This window comes from Hypomesus transpacificus, chromosome 4 (genome assembly GCF_021917145.1).
Source record: "Hypomesus transpacificus isolate Combined female chromosome 4, fHypTra1, whole genome shotgun sequence".
Taxonomy (NCBI): Eukaryota; Metazoa; Chordata; class Actinopteri; order Osmeriformes; family Osmeridae; genus Hypomesus; species Hypomesus transpacificus.
In genome coordinates this window covers 3,832,423-3,852,206 of record NC_061063.1, presented here as the reverse complement: position 1 = coordinate 3,852,206, position 19,784 = coordinate 3,832,423, and the positions used below count along the sequence as shown (strand labels likewise).

General features: G+C 41.5%; 1 protein-coding gene across 1 annotated transcript; it reads left to right on the top strand.

Annotated features, from left to right (window-relative positions):
• The first annotated feature begins 954 nt into the window (after window positions 1-954).
• On the top strand, window positions 955-15,213 carry kcnk9 (potassium channel, subfamily K, member 9). The gene is made up of 3 exons (XM_047019495.1): window positions 955-1,366; window positions 1,551-2,191; window positions 12,658-15,213. Exons 2-3 carry the CDS (start codon window positions 1,603-1,605, stop codon window positions 13,551-13,553), a joined length of 1,485 nt encoding a protein of 494 aa, XP_046875451.1. The 5' UTR covers window positions 955-1,366; window positions 1,551-1,602; the 3' UTR covers window positions 13,554-15,213.
• The last annotated feature ends 4,571 nt before the right edge of the window (window positions 15,214-19,784 follow it).

The following is a 19,784-nucleotide window of genomic DNA, read 5'->3' as shown; positions in this document are numbered from 1 at the left end:
ATTCCTGTTTTAAAGTAAAATCCTGTGAAAGTAAACAGAACTTAATTTATAGTAATTATTGTTTACTCAGTCTAAAGGTAGTATATGCCTCAATAATATATACATGATGAGACAGCATTGGCTTTGGTGGTGGGCAAATTAGTTTTTAGTTCCAGTCACAGTAATGACAGCACGCAGGCCACACTCAGCACTAGTTGCTTGGGAGAATTGATTGTGAGGTACCATGGACAGCGACGCTCCTAAAGGCGCTTGTTCTAGTGATTTTCTTCTCATGTTTGGTAAGCGGTTGTGTTGCATTTTTGTGTCGTTTGCTTTTCAGCAAATCGTTTGTGATCAGTTAACTGCCCTCTCATATGCTATTCATTATGGTGGGAGTGGTCATCATGGGGTATGTCGGAAAGGGACGCACAGACGTGCCTACGGAATAGACCGGTGTGATAAGTCCGAAAACTGGAATGAAAATATAATCTGACGGACCAATGTCGAAATGCTTTCACGTTTGAATGGAGGGGGTTTTAATTAGAAATAACCCTAACTGAACCAAGAGGAATGCGTTAAGTACTGGGTGTCTAATTAAAGACTACGACTGTTCGGGTTTATTAAAGAATACTACATATCACATTAAAAGTATTGGTACAAGGCCTCACTTAACTTTTCAGGGTCGACAGAAAACATTGTTTTGTTAACAAACTCAAGATGATTTGCTTTCCGTGGATAAACACGGAGCGCGCGCGATCTGCGCAGCTCCATATGTTAGTGACCGAGCGACCATGAATGATGTGGATTTTTCAGTTTTGTGAAGTCTCAAAATATCTTATTCTGCTTGCCAGGCTGAAGAGCGAATAGTCACATTCAGTTATCTTTGTATTTTCTAGTCAAACTAAAACCTGATTTCAGGAAAATGGAACTTGTTGTCGATGCTGATTTAGCCTACTGATAATGACTAAGGCGAACAGTCAGTTAAGTCCGCGTTTGGATAAGTCCTTTTGCTATTTGAAATTATGGCAAAATGGTCAGATAATCATGAAGGAGATTAGTAGGTTAAGTGAAGCACAAGGTTACGGCATTACAACCCTTTACAAAACCTTTGATCTTCGATTTATTTAATCGCCTGTGATTCCGATGCCCACAGCTCGAATCCAGTGAGAAGCTTTTGCCTCCTCGACGGATCCTCCGTTCAACTGCTCATTCACCCCCTCTTCACTCTAACCGACGACTCAGCAAATTGGTCTACTGATGAGGATGCCACGTATTTTAACATTTCTGGATTCCATATACAGTTCTTTGATTTGGGGGTAAACCTTTGGACAGATTGGGGATTGCCTATAAAAGACGCAACATACTTCAATGAGGCAACGACGAACAGGTTGGTGTTATGCTAAAAGTTGCAATTATGCGAAGGATGCCCTGCCCGCAAAGCTCACTCGGGTCTTTTCATATCTCTTAAACTTCGTGGAACGCATCACAAACAGAGAGCACTGAATCAAACCATATAAGATTGACCAAATGTTGAATTTATACGTTTTTTGAAATGTTTTTATTTTCATCAGATGAAATAGTTTACTTTGGATCGCACAACAACAATATTAAAGCTGCTTGTTGATGGCACTACGCAACGGGAGGACTTGGATAGGACAGGTCTTACGCAGAGTCTGTCGGCTACAGGGCTCCTGGTCCCGGCGATCGAGTAGTCTGTTGTGTCTCTCTGCAAACCAGGAGCAGGATTTGGGGACCTGTTACAGGGATCATAGCAGTATCCACTGCTCAAGCGTCCACCGCACCCATTGTCACCAACACGCACCATTCTGTCACTCCTCTTCAAACCGCTGCCAACGCTTTCCTGACTGCTGCGCCTTCCCGGGGGATCCGAGGGGACATGAGCCCCTCAGTCGCCGGTTCCTGGTGGCCATGAAGCGGCAGAACGTGCGGACCTTGTCCCTGATTATCTGCACGTTCACTTACCTCCTAGTCGGGGCCGCGGTGTTCGATGCCCTGGAATCAGATTTCGAAATGCGGGAGAAGGAGCAGTTGGAGATCGAGGAGAAGCGTCTCCAAGGGAAATACAACATCAGCGATGATGACTATAAAAAACTGGAGACCATTATTCTGGAGGCCGAGCCCCACAGAGCCGGGGTTCAATGGAAATTTGCGGGATCCTTTTACTTCGCTATCACAGTCATAACCACCATAGGTGAGTTTTCTTGCGAGTTTAATTGCGTAACAGCATTACGCACACCATTGTTTCGAAGACAGGCCTGTTTTACTGTCAATAGCACGTGTGTAACTGCTGTTGTGTCCTTCAACGTCAGGTGAACAATTTAATGTATGCAGGTATAGACTTTAAATCATTTCAGGACACGAATATTGTAGCCGAAAGAACATACTTTGCAGGCAAACCCTTGAACAAACTTCTCGAGCAACATGTCTTCCCATCCTTAACCCTTAACTGACGTTGTCTACATTGAACGTTGATGAAAAGTTGTAAATATTGTATTGACACACATTTAGTCTGTGAATCCATATTAAGGATGTATGATTTCATGATTTAAATGGCCAACTGTATTCCACAACTCACATACCACACAATCCGAAGAGGAAAAATATTGGTTAGAATACTCATCACGTATTGTATGAATTGATGGTTTCAAGCACAAGAGGTCGACCTAAGATTTTATTGGTTATCGTAAATGCCTCAAAGACGTAGTTCAATTATTGAAATATTTACACATTCATTCTTATAACAAGTCCGTTGTCTATTAAGAGACGTACATCTGCAATTTACTGAGGGTTAAACACAAACTGTGAAGCTAAGGGCTGTCAAGATCTCCCATAAGCTATATCAGTACCCCACGAGCGTGGTGCTGAAAGAACAGCTCCTCAGAGTTTGACTAACGACACGTCACGGGGGAGTATCTGCGTTACACATAGCAGAAATGTCAGACTCCTAATCTTCATAACAATAAACTCCAGTTGGAAAAGAAACTGTCATGAATTTCTATGAATACATTTTTGGACAAGCATAAAGGCATTATGTGCAACAGATTCTTAACTGAATGATGTCTGTGAACAGTTGTAGATCTCCTAAACGTTTGCCCTTACAGCCAAATTGTTAGTCGTGATTACTGTACATTCACACCGAGGCTATAATCAATGCCTGTTGTTTAGTAGACTAAATGATTAATACATTTACAAGACGCACCCTGCAATTGAATAAGATTGGTCAGACCCTCCTCCTACCTACCACTAAAGAGCGGTTGTCCACGACATTATTGCATCTTATCTCGTTAAAATAATCGATTTAATGATGAAACAGCATTTCTAGTATAAAACATAAAGATGCATTTATGGATGAATATTTGCATGATTGAAACTACATGTGATAGATTGTTATCGTGCATACACGTATTTAGGATATGAATCACATATAGCCTATATGCATCTTCTATTTCTGACTAAATAGATAGGCAAAATTCTTAGAAGCTATAATGTAGTTTATCATTCAAACTAGTGAAGGAAAAATAACTACGCCAGTTCTGGTGTCCTCTACAGGTGTTTCTCTTGTAGTTTTAAGATGAAGGCTAGAAACATGTTGGGCCTGTACTTTTACAGTAGGCCTATTGGCCTAATGGTTTCTTAATAGGGGCAATCATGTGATTGGCGCTAAACACCAAGGGTATACATTATGTCCATGTAACCTCCATGTTGGCTGTGCACATTACTGCAGGCCCACTGCATCAAAGAAGGACTCCAATACTCCTTAGGGACCTGTCACATGGCCCATGTGTGGAACACAAGTAAGAAAAGGCATTATCTATGAGTGAACACACAAACAAGGCTGGGCTAAAAATGTGACCGTGTCACAAAGGACGTTCGAGGATAACCTTTTAGCCTTTTTGAAAAATCCGTTTTTTCCTTGTCACAAGTAAAAGCCTACAGGTGCCCCGCTGTGGGGACAAAGAAGTTTAGATTGCTAGCTGTCCTTCTTTGATCTGAGAACATTTAGTTGGACACGTTTTAAATAGAGTATACCTTCAAACGAATAACCTGGTTTTAATCAACTTGAGAGAAGGAGCTATAATTAAAATAGTATGTCTGATATAGAAGACTAGGTGAGAAACTGTGATCACATGACAGCGCAGCTGTGGAAAGGTGCAAGCTGTAGTTGCCTTGGCGACACTGTAAAGTATCTTGATTATGTTTGCTGTTCCAACTTCACGTTTCCACCCATCCTGATGGTCCAATAAATTACTTCCCCACATTTTTGTGACTACACAGAATGTTGCTAATTTCGTCATGCTTTAACGGGTAAAGACGATGACGGGGAGCGTTCTTTCAAACTTCTTTCAGCGTTCTTTCAGCCTTGTTCGAAGAGTAAGCTAAAGTAGAAAGACTGTGTGATCTAGATGACTGAAAATGGCTTTAACTGTAATTTGTCCAGCATCCATGTGTTCAAAAACTGTGAAGTCGCACGTCATCCCAGTCAGCTGATTAGAGCATACAGATGCTGCTCTTTGAAAAAACGGTCTAATTTGGGCTACTGGACGCTTTTCCCCAAAACACGACGCACTCAGGTAGTTTCCTTAGCACATGTTGAGAGGTTCTGTATCATAATTGCATCATGCAGTATCATGTCAGGGGCCAGGCTAATGGAATAACCTTGCGAGGCTTGACAAACGATAGAAATATTTAGACTGAGGTATCTGTAATTCAACAAAGTAAACCATCGGTGTACATTTCACTCGCCAAACCTACTTAGCAAGCGACCTTGACCCACTCCATCAAATACAAAATACAGTTGGCTACATTCATGTTTTGTTGCGTCTAATGTATAGCTGAGTTACTTCATAGAGGACATACAACAGCTATTTCTAATCATCAAAGGTGCACTACGCCTGACATTCAATTCTAAACAATGTTACTGTACTCAAGGTACTATTACACATTATGAGTACAACCAGACAGATGTACTGCATAAAAACAGGTAGGGCCTACAAAATGTGTTAAGGGATCACTTCACAAATATACCAAAGTGGCATGTCTACCGCAACAATAAACTGTAAAGAAATACCCAAGACATGAAACATTCCATTTAATATCCAACAATCAGAAAACAAATCTTATATAGAAGTCTCTTCTCATTTATTTGATTAAGAGGTGACGCTTTAAATGTATATTAGCGACCACTCCATCTCACCTTTCTCAGCACTATGGATTCTAATTGGCTTTTTGTACCAGCGTTACTAGTTGTGTACCTTCACAGTGGAGCCCATTTGAAACGTAAGTGTGGCTTTTTAATGGAAACAGTTGGTAGGAATAACATTAATTGATACTATGTCATACTGGGTGGCATTTATATTGGCCCTCTGCCAAGCTCATGAGGGCCAAACTTTCCTTGTTGACAATCAGTACAGCTCACTCTCTTCCATGGCCACATGCAGGCATACAAGTGAGCGTGTCACTTGTTTCCCGTCACCATATGTGGCCAGTCTTTATAGCAAATGAGTTGAAAGGCTCATTTGCCACAGTCGTAGCTTTTCGTGTCAAGGCAACAGCAGGACACTGTCAGGCATTTGATTGACACTGCACTTTGTTTCCTCGACTGTCATCACAGAAGTAGATTGGGTCTCGTAAGGGGTTGGGATTGGGTTGTGGGGTTTTGAAGGTGATTGTTTTGTCACTGAGAGAGAGTGTTGTGTTTGTGTGAGAGAGTATGCTAGAAAGAGGGAGCGTTCGCAGAGGGTCAGTGGGGATTCATGAGGCTAATCTTAGCCGTGTTCTGTGGGGTTAGAAGGGGGAGAGAAGTGTGTGGGGTCATCCTTTTTGGTGGAGGGAGGGGGGGTTGCACACAGCCCAGCGTTTTGATGATTGCCTTGACTAACGCTAATAGCTACAAGTTTGCTTTCTTGAATTTGGACAAACGGATTATAGATATTTTTTCAGATAACAATTTTACTTCTACAGAGGGTTGGAGAATCAAGTATGACTCAATCTTGCCACGATACTGCCAGGAATGATTATCCATTTATCTCCATGAATGCACCTCAAAAATGCTGAGTTGATTCGTTGGGATGATTAAAAAGATACACTATAAAAAACGAATCAAAACACCAAAGTCGTCCACTAAGATGGTGTTTATGCATGATAAACATCAAAGTCAACATAGCAGTTGAAAATCATTACCTTTTTGCATGGATGAAAAAAGACTATAATAAGCCTGATATTCATGTTAAAAGATGGATGTATCAAAGGCCTGAAACCTACTTGGCTCTCCTTTCTCATGAAATATGCATCAAAATGTGCAGGAATCTTTTAACATTTGTGCAATAAAGGGGTATGATTATTAATAATAGACACAAATTATGCCGTAATCTGTTTGAAATATTCATATGAGTGATTTAAATATTGCAAAATGGTTTAAAACATACAGTGGTTTATGTGAATATGGGATCAATATGTGAAATGTTTAACTTATAAAACCTAGAAGACTTTTAACTAGCTTCTTATCCATTTGAACCTATTTTAAGGTATATTTAAACAATTATTAAATATAATAACAAAATATCTAGACAAGAAAGATTTGTCATCAATTGCATTGTTTATCTAAACTCAAACAGCTGTTCATTATGGTATGACTAACCACCCCTGCTTTTAACTATTCCAAACAGTGTTCACCCTAGATGTCTGGCTGTAGCAAGTGGGCGAATCAGCATGAGCTGTGACATTTAGCCCACCTGTGCTCATCCTTTGGCTGCAAGTCGGCTATTGATCCATGAAGTTAATTTCTCCCCCACTATACACACCAAGCCTTGTGAGTCAGCATGCCACAAGGCCTGTCTCTCCCCCCTGGGGGTGTGTTCCCCTGTGAAAAAGATGCAGGAACTCTTCCACTGTCTTTTAGTGGCCCTGCACTACCTCCTTGTTATGTCCAGATAGCTACAGTACTTTGGACCTGGACAAGGTGTGTCTATCCCTAACTCCCCTCTCCTCGCTCTAAAACACCAATGCTAAAGCACCCTGAGTAACTGCTTTAGGTTAGCAGTTTGTTTTGGTGCAGTTTCATACCTGAAGCACATTGCCACTGGTCTCCACTGAGTCGGTTCCTGCAATCTGAGTTTCTGCAGACCGGCAGAACGAGGCAAGCAGTGGCTGCACACTGTGCTCCACAAGTGGCTTCTTTGATACGAAATAGTATGTCCCTGGGGGGTTGTTAAATAAATACTGTTCACACAAAGTAGTGGGAGAGTTGTCTCCAAACATTGCAATCACAGCGCCCCCTACAGTATAGATAAATAAATGGCATTAAATGGACTGAATGTGTGCTTTCACACACTGTAACACACACTGTACCATGATTAGGACGTGAAATGTCCTAAAGAAAATGTTGACTAATTGAAACATAACCGAACACCTAACTTGTTCAGGTGTCTCCAAGCGCAAAACCCCTTACAATCTCCCAAGGGTAATACCTGTTCATCATGATTATCTGATGACATGACAGACAGCTCATGATGCACTGCAGGACATCGCCTTGAGGAGCCAGACAGCCAAGCAGAGGTCTACTGTCCGGAGCTGGCTCGTCTGGCCTGGTAGCATGACCTCCTGCAGGGGAGGAAGCGAGGGGGGAGACAGAGAGCAGGTGCTAACAAACGAGCTTGACCAGCAGTCAGAGAGAAGCCACCAGGGAGGAACACCGTACTAGTGCTGCGGATAATAGAGAAGAGGATCTTCTGGGATGTGTGTGTGTGCGTGCGAGTGTGTTTCACATGTCTATATAACACCTAGATGTACAAAAGTATTACGTCATAAAAATATTGGAGTAATCTTCGAGACACATACAGCAAATCCTCATTAAAAGTGAAAGGGGGGAGGGGAGAACGAGAGAGGGGGGGGGCTGGGAACAGTCCGGCCAGAAACCAAAGCTGGTGTCACTGTCTCCAGGCAGGTGGTGTGCAAATGCCTGTTGCTTAGCAGCCCTCGACGGCCTTTTTGGCTTATGTGTGCACTGCACATCATTACGTGTGCCTTCACAGAGGGACAGAGTGACAACTTGGGACAAATTTCAAGAGAGACACATCACAAAGTAGCATACTGTGGCACTGACCGGGGAATTATATTCCACATTGCTCTCTCATTTTCTCCAGTTCCGCTATCTGGCCAAGGTTGATAATCAGGCCTGAAGAACACCCAGTGGGGGATATAGCTCAATGCAATCAGCAGAGGAGCAGAGAAATCATACGTTTACAGAGGGTTTACTTTTGTCCTTTTTCTTCCTCTGTCGGTCCAGTGGTCCAGTGATGAGTAATGCTGGACTTTATTAAAACGTTTCACATTTGTGCAGCACCTTTTAAGGGTGGCTAGTCTGACAGCAAAACTGTTCGGTGTGTGTGTGTGTACATAATCGTTCACTAAACTAATGAGATAGCTGAAAGACATCGTCTTTTTTTTACCCATATCTGGAATTCAAAACCCCTGCCTCTAAACAGAAGTAAGGTGAGAACCTTTATTAACAGAAATCAATACTGTTATAACTGCTTAAGATTGCCAGCCAATAGCAAATAAGGTCAGTGAGCTGCAATAAGTACTGGCATTTAAATGATGGACATTCCCATCAATACAAACCCAAACTGTGTATTGGTGAGCCCTTTTTACTGCCAGAGGAGGCAGATTTTTTAATAATCTCTTCCAAAGTCATTTCCAAACATTTGTTCACTCATCCAGCCATGAGTCTCACAATTACATGCATTTATTTGAAATGAAACTGTCAATGAATGGGGCTGTAACACTCTTTTCTCACAGAGACCACTTAAAGGCGTTAGGTATCACTGCGATCTTTGTCGAGACAGTACTTTCTGGCTAGGATCCTCATGTTGTGTGAATAAAAACTACACTAAATGACCAGAATTCTGATATGATTGACTGTAGAATGAACCAGATCCTGTTTGTTTCTCCAACCTGAACCCTGTCGTACTGGTCTGGGTGTTCTGTTATGAACGTCCCATAAGTGTTGCCGCCCTGCCTGTGGCTCCCTTCTCCTTGAGAGCTCACGCTGGCTATGAAAGCCACTGTAGAAGCTGTCCACGAGAGCTACAGGAGCTCAAGAATAATATGGAAACAAACAGGTCTCAGAGGAGAGACTTCAAAGATCCCAGCTGTATTCAGACGGTGAAAATTAGTCAAACATCCTTTTAAATTAAGCGCAGAATTATACCATCCTTTGTTGTTAGCTTGAAGTTTAAGTACCCCTACACCCACACACCCACACACAATGTTCTCCCTGAGACAGTATCTCTAATGCTGTGTGGCCTACAGGTGAAGTGATATTATCTTGGAGCTGTGAGACCAAACAGCTAGCTGATAAAGTAAAAGAGACAGTGGTAATAAAATGAGCTTTTTGAGCAGCAGGTGGGTCCTTACAGCCTAGCGTGAAGATCCCTGCTTGCGCGTGTGTGCCGTTGTATGCGTGGATTGTGTGGTGGACTGAAATGAGAATGCATTGTCTGCCCTGCACTTAAGCACCGTTTGTTTACCTTGCCCAACAGGTCACACAGCAAAATGATGTGAGGTCTTAACCTGCAATGCTACCCAATGCATGCTGGATTCTCAGAGAAAAGGACAATTTAAGTAACTCTTGTCCACTGTCACTGCTTGTGGATTTGTCCGATATGTTACACTGCAGTACAAACCAATACAGTACGTGCCATTCAGTGAAAACGTTTGAGACAAGCCGATGTGAATGAGTGATAACTCAACGAAGTGACAATTAGCGAGGCATCACGTGTTTGCTGAAACCCCAGGATGAGCTCAGTTGACAAACAGGGAGCTGTGGAGACAAGTAGCATTTGACAGAAACAAACGCTCCTAAACAGCCGCCCGGTTCCCAGTCCCAGTTAGCTCCTATCAGAGGAAGAGCTGGCAGGGCTTCACACATTGACTCTGTTCCTCTCTCCTGGCCTTCATTAAAATGCCATGGCTCATGGCAATTAATGCTGCCAGACGACTGAAATAATTCAAGGTGGATTAACCTCCAGAAGAGATGAGCAAAGAAAAGCCACCCATTTAAGCAACTGCTCTGTTCTGCTCTGTTCTGTTCTGCTCTGTTCTGCTCTGTTCTGCTCTGTTCTGTTCTGCTCTATTCTTGTGGAGTAGGTAACCTGTCTGTGACGTGAATGCCAATGAGGAACATGGATGTTGTTGGGTAACCACAAACGCTGCAACAGTATGCTGGATCTCAAGAACGTGCGATGAATAAACCAAACACACACACACCAACGGAAATAGCTGTGTCAGCAGAACAGCATGCTTACAGTGTAATGCATGTGCACGCACCTGTGCATGCACATAAACACCTGTGGATCTCAGCCCAGTAAGAGTGGTAGTTCCCTTGACGACATGAGACGATACTGTCATTGCAGCAGGACAAGTACATTATGGAGTCCAACGCCAAAGCAGGAACGCACACATCCAGTCAAGATGCAGGCTCTGAGACAAACTTCTCTCTGGAGTCGTTATTTAAAAATCTGTTCACAATACTTCAATGGAACATTTTATTCCTGTCACACTGGGTAGACTACTGGGCTGAGGAAATCATTTCTGCACAGTCATGAGTGCCACAAATCAGATATGATTTATAATTCATCATGGCTGCCAGTGTAATTCATTATAGTCTAATTACTCTGCAGGAATAATTTGAGCTATAAAAATCGATATTAATTAGACTATTTCATGTGCAAGAAGGAAAAGAGACAGCATGCTTTAAGCTTGCAAATTGTAAAACTGTTCATAAATGTTTTAATGACTGTACTATGAAATGAAAAAAAGTGTATTCCCACATACAAAAACATTGCATGCGAAAGCTCACTATAGTAAGATAATAAATGAATACCTTTACAAATGTGTACTTTCACAAATGCATTGTAAACAAAACCCCATAGCAAGCTTGAATTTTACTTAGCTGGATTTCATTTCTTCACTCTGTGAAGGAATATTCACATGTCTGTTTTGGGAAGCAATAGGAAGAAAGAGAGGGAGGTGGGGGAGAGAGAGTTAGAGAAAGAGTTAGAGAGAGAGGGACAGAAAGGGATAGAGGAAAAAGAGAGCTATAGACGTTTCATGGATGTGAGCTGCAGAGAGACTTTTCCTCTGACAGATTCAGCCTTGTGTTCACACCATGCCATTATTATACCCCAGCAATCACACTTTAACAACACAGAAGGACACACTGCAGCAAAGGTATGAAGGAAACAAGATATAGTGTGTGTGTCTCTGCGTATGTCTGCAAGAGCAACTCCTTGTACATATTTTTGTATCTCACTGAAAATGGTCCAAGACTATGAGTTCATGCTCAAGTGGAAAGATTCATCCTGCAGAAGTCCGCTGTTTTTGACCTGTAGCTGAACCTTCTCGTCCATGCAGAAGTCTGCTGTATAAGTCTGCTGTTCTTGACCTGTAGCTGAACCTTCTCGTCCATACAGAAGTCTGCTGTATAATTCTGCTGTTCTTGACCTGTAGCTGAACCTTCTCGTCCATGCAGAAGTCTGCTGTATAAGTCTGCTGTTCTTGACCTGTAGCTGAACCCTCCCGTCCATGCAGAAGTTCAAATCTTTGATAAACATAAAGGGGTCACAAGAGCACATTTCATATGCACATAAAATTGTTTTCACTGCATGCTGCAAATCACATTGATTGAAAGCAGAGTTTATAAAAAGAAGTCATGGACACGTGATTGAGTGGGTGGACATCCCACTAGGGAAAATATTGAATCGATACTTGGGCTTAAACTTGCCTAGGTTAGATCCATGTAAAAAACGTATTACCGTAGCATAGGAAAATAATTGCTTCTTCTTGTAAAGGGATGATTTTGGACTGTAAACAAATGGAAGACAGCGTGTTGCGTTGGCCTGTTTTAGGTGGGTGTTATTTGGCGCTTTGGCGGTTGATAAAAGCATCTGAAGAGACACTAGGGAGGCCTCTAAGACTGTTTCATCGTTCCCTATATTCAACAAATCACTATGGCTCTCATTCATTACCACGCATTGTACATACAATGCTGCACATCATGTGCAATGTATTGCAGGTGTCCTGCAAGAGTTGATCATGTGTTCTATCTGTACAGTCAATCATTGAGTTGACACCTATTGTTACCAGTGCAGGTTGCTTCTCAAATGCCTGGTTCAATTAGTGTTGGAGCCAGAAACTTGTGGCCTAAAGATGAAGTCTAATTTAGCTAAGAGCTTTACTGGCGTCTCTTTGACTCCTTTCTCATCCAATAACTCCTACATGAGCTCCCACACTAAACTACTGCGCAACAAAGTTTGGGCTAATTGGACACCCATATCATCTTTGGGCCCAAATAAGATTAATGGGGTGGCCACATTTCTGTATTGGCCTCCACTGTATTCAATACTTGTTTTAGAAGAGGTAAAGGACCCTTCCGGAGACTTCCTGCTTGATGAACCGACGCCAAACATAGACTTCTTGGGAATTTCTAAGGAAAAATGCAGGTCTGGTGGAAGAGTATAATAATGGTGAAGATGCCACTTCACTGTTGTAGCACTGTAGAGCATCACCTCACTGTAGTAGCAATGCCGACGCTGTATGTTGGCAGCATCATTCACGACTTCTAATGCTGTTAACGTACGGTTTGTGGTCTCTTCGCAGGTTACGGCCACGCTGCACCGGGGACCGATGCAGGGAAGGCCTTCTGCATGTTCTACGCCGTCCTGGGCATCCCGCTGACCCTGGTCATGTTCCAGAGCCTGGGCGAGAGGATGAACACTTTTGTAAAGTACCTCCTGAAGCGCATCAAGAAGTGCTGCGGCATGCGCATCACCGACGTCTCCATGGAAAACATGGTGACCGTGGGCTTCTTCTCCTGCATCGGCACCCTGTGCATCGGGGCGGCCGCGTTCTCCCACTACGAGGACTGGAGCTTCTTTCAGTCCTACTACTACTGCTTCATCACATTAACTACCATAGGCTTTGGGGACTTTGTGGCCCTGCAGAAGAACCGGGCCCTGCAGAGAAAGCCCCTGTACGTGGCCTTCAGCTTCATGTACATTCTGGTGGGCCTGACAGTGATCGGGGCCTTCCTCAACTTGGTGGTGCTGCGCTTCCTGACCATGAACAGTGAGGACGAGCGGCGGGACGCGGAGGAGCGGGCCTCGTTGGCGGGCAACAGGAACAGCATGATCATCCACGTCCAGGAGGAGTCGCTGCAGCGCGGCCGGCGGCGGAGAGAGCAGCAGCAGTACCGGTCAGAGGTGACCGACCTGCAGTCCGTGTGCTCCTGCATGCACTACCATTCACATGAGTTCGGCAGCTCCAGGGGAGGAGGGGCACTGGGGGGAATGGGCGGAGACTTCTCCCACCAGAACTCGTTCATCTCCCAGCTGAACCCCCATCAGTACTTTCATTCGGTCTCCTATAGGATCGAGGAGATCTCTCCCAGCACCTTGAAAAACAGCTTCTTCCCTTCACCAATCAGCTCTGTGTCACCAGGCATCCACAGCTTCACGGACAATCACCGACTCATGAAGAGAAGGAAATCTATCTGAATCAGTAGAAAAGAAAGCGTTATTTTTTTTATACAGCAAGTCAAATGCATCTCTATTGCTGCGCCTAACCAAATCTAATTTTTTAGCAGTTTTCCTTATCGGTTGATACAAAAATAAGTCATATACAAAGGATTAACAGGGAGGAGGCCAAGAGCATTTGACACAACACCAAACTTGGACAAGAATCATGTTATCTTGTGGGGGACTCAAAGCATGATGCATGGATATTTATTTTTTCAGCAAACAGGCCCATTTAAGAAATACAAAACAAAAACCACCAGGACATAAAATCCTTCCTTATTGCGGACTTACACAAATGATGATGCACACTGAACATTTTGGGGATATTTTTCAAGGGATATGCCTGTTTCACCTTAACTTGAAATGATTGCAATTATGTAATATTCCATTGCCTCACTGCAGACAAAGAATTTGAAATGACCTAAAAGCATCAGGTATCATTTTCTATAAGCAATCATATCTTGGAAAATAACTGATCACAAAACGTCATGCCTAAATATTGTTGCTAAAATTAGCATGTGCATTTGTGTGCCATGGTTACTTTGTCATCATTAGTAATTATTTTTCGAAGTAAATTTCCAAATATTGTGTATGTCTTTTGAATTTGAGATTGTGTAAAATGAGGACAGGAAATGTGGTCAGAGAGGTAATCTAGTTTGGGAAGAATTGATAAGTGCATGTAGTATGGATATACATATTGAAATGCATCTTGACAAATGAGGAAAATATCATCCTGGGATTAAATTACATTGAATAGTTTTGATAGCAAGTAATCTCAAGAATTATTTAAAAAACATAACATTGTGCCACACCGAAAGTGATTCCAGCATTTGTTGTGCAAGCTGTGTTTATATGCTTTACACGTTTGTTTGGTTGTAAAATAGTCTTTTCTCTCAGGTTTGAATGAAAAGCCTTTCTGGTTTCCTCCCAAAATCGAATTACTTAAAGAATACCAGAAATGCGAATACATCTGCCAAACTAAACATGATACATATCAATTTTTATTTTTAAGTAGTTCTCATTTTCCAAGAGAAGGTCCTTAAGATGCATCATCTTACTACAAGAAGTTGTAGAAACTTGTTCAGTTTGGCTGTTTGGTCTCAGAGTACATGAAGGTATGATACAAAGCAGTTCTACAATAAGGAAGCCATCAAAGACCAATGACAATAAAGCATGTTTTTGTGGGTGACAGGCTAGTGTGCAACATGAAACAATAGTTTAGATACCGGTCTCCAGCAAGTAGAGTATACATTTTGCCCCATGATAGGGTGAATACAATAATAATTATGTCATTCATTTTTTAAACAATGTTTTCTTCGTGAGTGAGCAATGGGTTACTGGTTACCATTTCATCAAGCAAAATACAAAATGATTCCACCAATAATTTCTCATCACCTCTTATAATACAGTTACTAAAGTGGTTGTATTTCTTAGTTACAGTACATATCAGAGAAACAGAACAATCCAATGGATCCAAGACTGCAAGTAAACATCCCATCATAATCAATGTCACACTTTTCTGTTTTAGTCCCTGCAGCCATGTCACAGCATCAATGGAAAATATGTAAATTGTGTAAATACTTATATAAATTGATATGAATATATTGTACAGTATATTCATAAAATCCTTTGGAATAAACAATGCCTTTCCACAGCTCAGATGCGTAAGCATTTTTACACATTTTAGCATAATGTGCCTTTAAAAAAAACACGTAGATGTTTCTATGATAGGCACATTTTACAAGCCTGGTTTCAGATCTATTCTGCATGTACTTGAGTCAAGAATAGCTAGTCATAATGTAGATATTTTTGGAATAAGTACAAACATGACATGGTCTAGGCTTTTAATATTTTCAATACCTAAACTTATCAAACAACCATCTTGGATCTCTTCTACAGTGCAAATGATACACATTAAAACCAAAGCAGAAATTTACTTTCAGCCCACCCCATTGCCCAACAGTTTTTAAAGTACAATGTTCAACAGTGTTTATTGTGAAATAACTGCTCCTGGCACACTCATCGACAACAACTGAGCTTTCTAGTAGTCATTCATAACACAACAGATGAAAGTTCCAGTACTCCTGTCCTGAATTCTGCTTTCGGTATTACTTGCTTTTGAATGAAATATTTACCAGCATATCAATGGCTGATTATACCACTGAGGTAGCTATCTAACAGTATAATCAAGTGATTTTATTGCACTTGAACAAGAAGATATACAGTCTAAATCTATAAGCCACACCTGGGGGGAATGTAAGAGCCATATTTGGAGTTCCATAAAACAAACAAATCAACTCTATGCTGCTCCCCATGAGCTGCAGCTCAAATTATGTCATATCTCCATGGCAGCATTCAGCTGCAGGGAAGGTGTCTTCTTTAACGACAGATGCCATCTCGAAATGTGTGTTGAATGATTCTATATGACAGACATGTTACAAGGACACTATATTATATACAATATACCGTATTTCTCAAATTTTTTTCGCCTTCAACACAATGTTTAGGATTGTCCACTTTGACATGTGTCCAGCCTTACTGTACACTTGGCTTTTGACCTCCATGCTTTACTACGGCAACAGCACCTGTATGAAGTGGATGTGGGACTAGATGGCGTTTGGTCTCAATTTGTTTTTCATTTGGACTTGACATGTTTAGCAGACAACTCCATGTGCTATCCATTCCTCCATCAACAGTCAGTGCCATGTTTTCCTATGACAGGGACAAAGAGACACCAATTGCACTACTATCAGTGTCACACAAACTGTCAGTGTGTTTGTATGAATTAATTTTCTTGTTCTACATCTTATTTTTCAGATATTTTTCTTTGCAATATTGAATTCTGCAAAATTTTACAGCAAGCTTACATTGACTACCATGTGATTACATAGCAGTACCTAAAGTAAAAACATTGTAGGTACATAGGAATTACTAAGTGATTAAATTGTGTTAAGTGTTAGCGGTACAAGTTATTACTTAAATCTAGGAAGACACAGTATGGGTGAGGGGTGTAAGGGATAAGTAGATGTTGTAAAGGGGCAGTTGAAGGTTGTTTTACCAAAACCAATCAATATCAACATCAACACCCATCGCTTAACCGTAATGATCAACATAGGCTTTCCTTTGTAACTACAATGTGACCATGGGTATCGTCAAGGTGTTGCATGGTAGTTCATTTAACCTTATGGTAAACTGTTGCAGAAAGTCCTTCTTTAGGTCAGACGAACAAATTATATGTACAATATTCAGTTGAAAGCTTGGAAATATTAGTATCTTATCTTATATTATGATAGTTCAATGGACATATTGAGCCAATAGATATTTTATGTCATGGTTTGATTTCTAACTCCTGATGTCAACACATTCAGAGATATGGGTTCTCTTTTTTCAATAAATGGGAAAGAGATCCTTGTTAAGAGAGTATATTACCATTTACGTTTGTATGTTTTCATTTATGTGTGTGCATGATTTGGTGTGGATGACTCCCTAGGTCACATGACCTGGGTGTAGCCATGGCACACTTGAATAAACTATGAGCCTCTTTCTGACATGCCCCAAACCCTCTCTGCCTTCTGACTCAAGTCTGTGTTTGGGCTCACACTAAATTAAATATCACCTCTAGGTATATTGTGACACACCTTACCTTATACAGTTGGCTACTTATACCTTAGCATACTTTAAGGACAACAAGCATTGAAAACACTGATAAACTTCATATAGTCAAATCAATTATCAATTTCAATTTATACCTCTAAAGTTAAAATTCATCTGATTGGGACTAAAGAGTCAGAATAATCCATTTATTTTGAAGATTTCTTAGTAGTCTCATGACTTTTAATTACAGAGACATGTCCATCCTTACGTGTCCATCAAACATGAACTCTAATGACATCTAGTTGCAAAAATGAAATATGTGGCTGAGATGCCACAGGAGGGTACAATGGGATGTAAACCAAACATAGAAGAAAAGCATAGAGAAATTCACTGCGCACCAATACCTACATATGAATTAAGCTTGGCAAGTAGAGGTTTCCTAAGCTCGGTGTGAAATATTAATGTACTGACAGAGCTAGCATATTGCACAAAGACAGAAAGAGAAAAATAAGCTGCAAAGCAGATGTCTCTAAGCTTGGTGTGATATGTAAATGAGCCCCAGTGATAGACTGCAGTCTCACATTGACTGTGAACATATCAGACCATAACACATGCACGTCTCCTGTAAATTGCTTTGTGCCCTAATGTAGGTGTATTTGTGGAAACAAGATGTGCCTGAGTGAGATTTGATCAACACAGTAGTATGCACACAATATTTCTTCGCATCATGCATGCATGCTAGTTGAAAAAATAAAAATCAACTTCACACAGGGTAAGTCACCATCAACTATTTTTGAAAGCTCTGGTTGGTTTGCGGTTCATCTCAGAAAACTTTTTCCAGATCATTGACATGCGTACAGTGTGTGTGCGCGTGTGTATGTGTGGAGGGGGACAGAAAACATGTGCAGTAGCTGGCATCTCAGCTGGATGTTCTTGTGGATGTTCTGCAGTAGGTGGGGGAGCATCAGCATGGATCCTTATTTATCCCTTCCCACACCTCAGTAATTATACTGTCAGGCCTGGACGTCAGGGAGCGAGGAAGGCGACACAATAAGAACAGTGGTGGAGGGGCGTTGAGGCCCTCTCCCAGCATTAAGCCTGTAATTTCACCACATCTCAAATGATCATGTAAGCAGAGCCAAGTTGGTCTGCTGGAGAACTCTTTTTTCTTCTTCTTCTTCTTCTTCTTCTTCTTGTTATCCCTCATAGCAGCGATATGAAAGAGCTGCTAAATAGGCAGGTGTTGGTGTGTCTTTTCAAGCCTGGCTTGAGAACGAAGGATGGTGACACTGAGTCTTTTGAGAGGTTATTGCCGATATCCTTTGACAGCTCTGAGTGGATGCTGCTTGACAAATGGGAAGACAGTCTGGGAGTGAAAACTGTCAAGGAAAAATACCGTTACGTTATACTGTTAATAAATGACTAAAGTGAAGCTATGTCATGCAGCTGTAACCAATGTGAAGATATAGCCTTCAGGCAGTCTCACATCTAATTTAAACTGTCCAGACTACTTCTCACAGATACAGTGGTTATAGGTTGCTGTGATGAAGGTTTGATTAGAGTCAGATCTTTCAAAACACAGTATGTTAGTTATAAGCACTGTGGGTATCACTGCATTCATTCATTGCCATTATCTATCAGGTTTTAGGAAGCAACTGAAGAGACAGCAAAGCCCATAGAAATCTAAAGCTTACATCAGACTAGAGGCCGGTCTACACCATACAACTTGGTCTGGTTGAGAATGATGATGTGCCTCTTGAAATCAAAGATATTTGATTCATGCTGGCCACTTATATCTAACAACATTACCAGAGGCAAGGAGCTGGAGTTCTCTGCACCTGATACCTCCCCCCTATGTTTGAAGACAGGGACATGAATCCTAAGTAGAGAAAAGAGGCAAACATTTTATACAGCAGTAATTCCAGCCTATTTAACTAAATAACAGAAAACAAAACGGACAAAAAGGTATCTTGAACAAAAACAATTATGACCCAGAAGGATTGAGTCCAAAATCCCCATTCTCATCTTCACAGAGAGATGGTTATTTGAGTGATTTGCCTCTGGTTGGAAACAGATTCAGAATTTAAAACCAGGCTGAAGAAAGGACTGTTAACCCTGAGAAATCCAATTCAGAGGGTTCAAAACATCTCCTTTCATCCTTTCACACCTGCCTCTTGTAAATTGAGAAAACTGTAGAGTAGACATTCCTGTTGTCTATGAACCAATGAACAAACATTGGTATTTGGGCAAATAAACAGATTTTAACATGTACTGTTTTTTTACACAAATACTGGTCCTTTAGCCCATTCACCAAAATACGTTTCTGCCTTCCTACTTGGTCTTACTGATCAGACCAACACAACTTTCGTATGACCACATAGGCCAGCTGGAAACAAAGGTGGACTCCGGCGCCATCTACTGGAACTCATCAAACAGTCCCTAGCAGACCAATTTGGTATTTTCAACAAAAACACCTTTGCTCCATTGCTCGATGGTAAAACAGTACTTTTGAATCACAACAAACAACTGGCAGGTAGCTGATTGGCCGCGTGCACTCCAGCTGGTTCTGAGTTGGATTGGAGCTCATTATAGATCACCCTGCTGCACACTGACCCT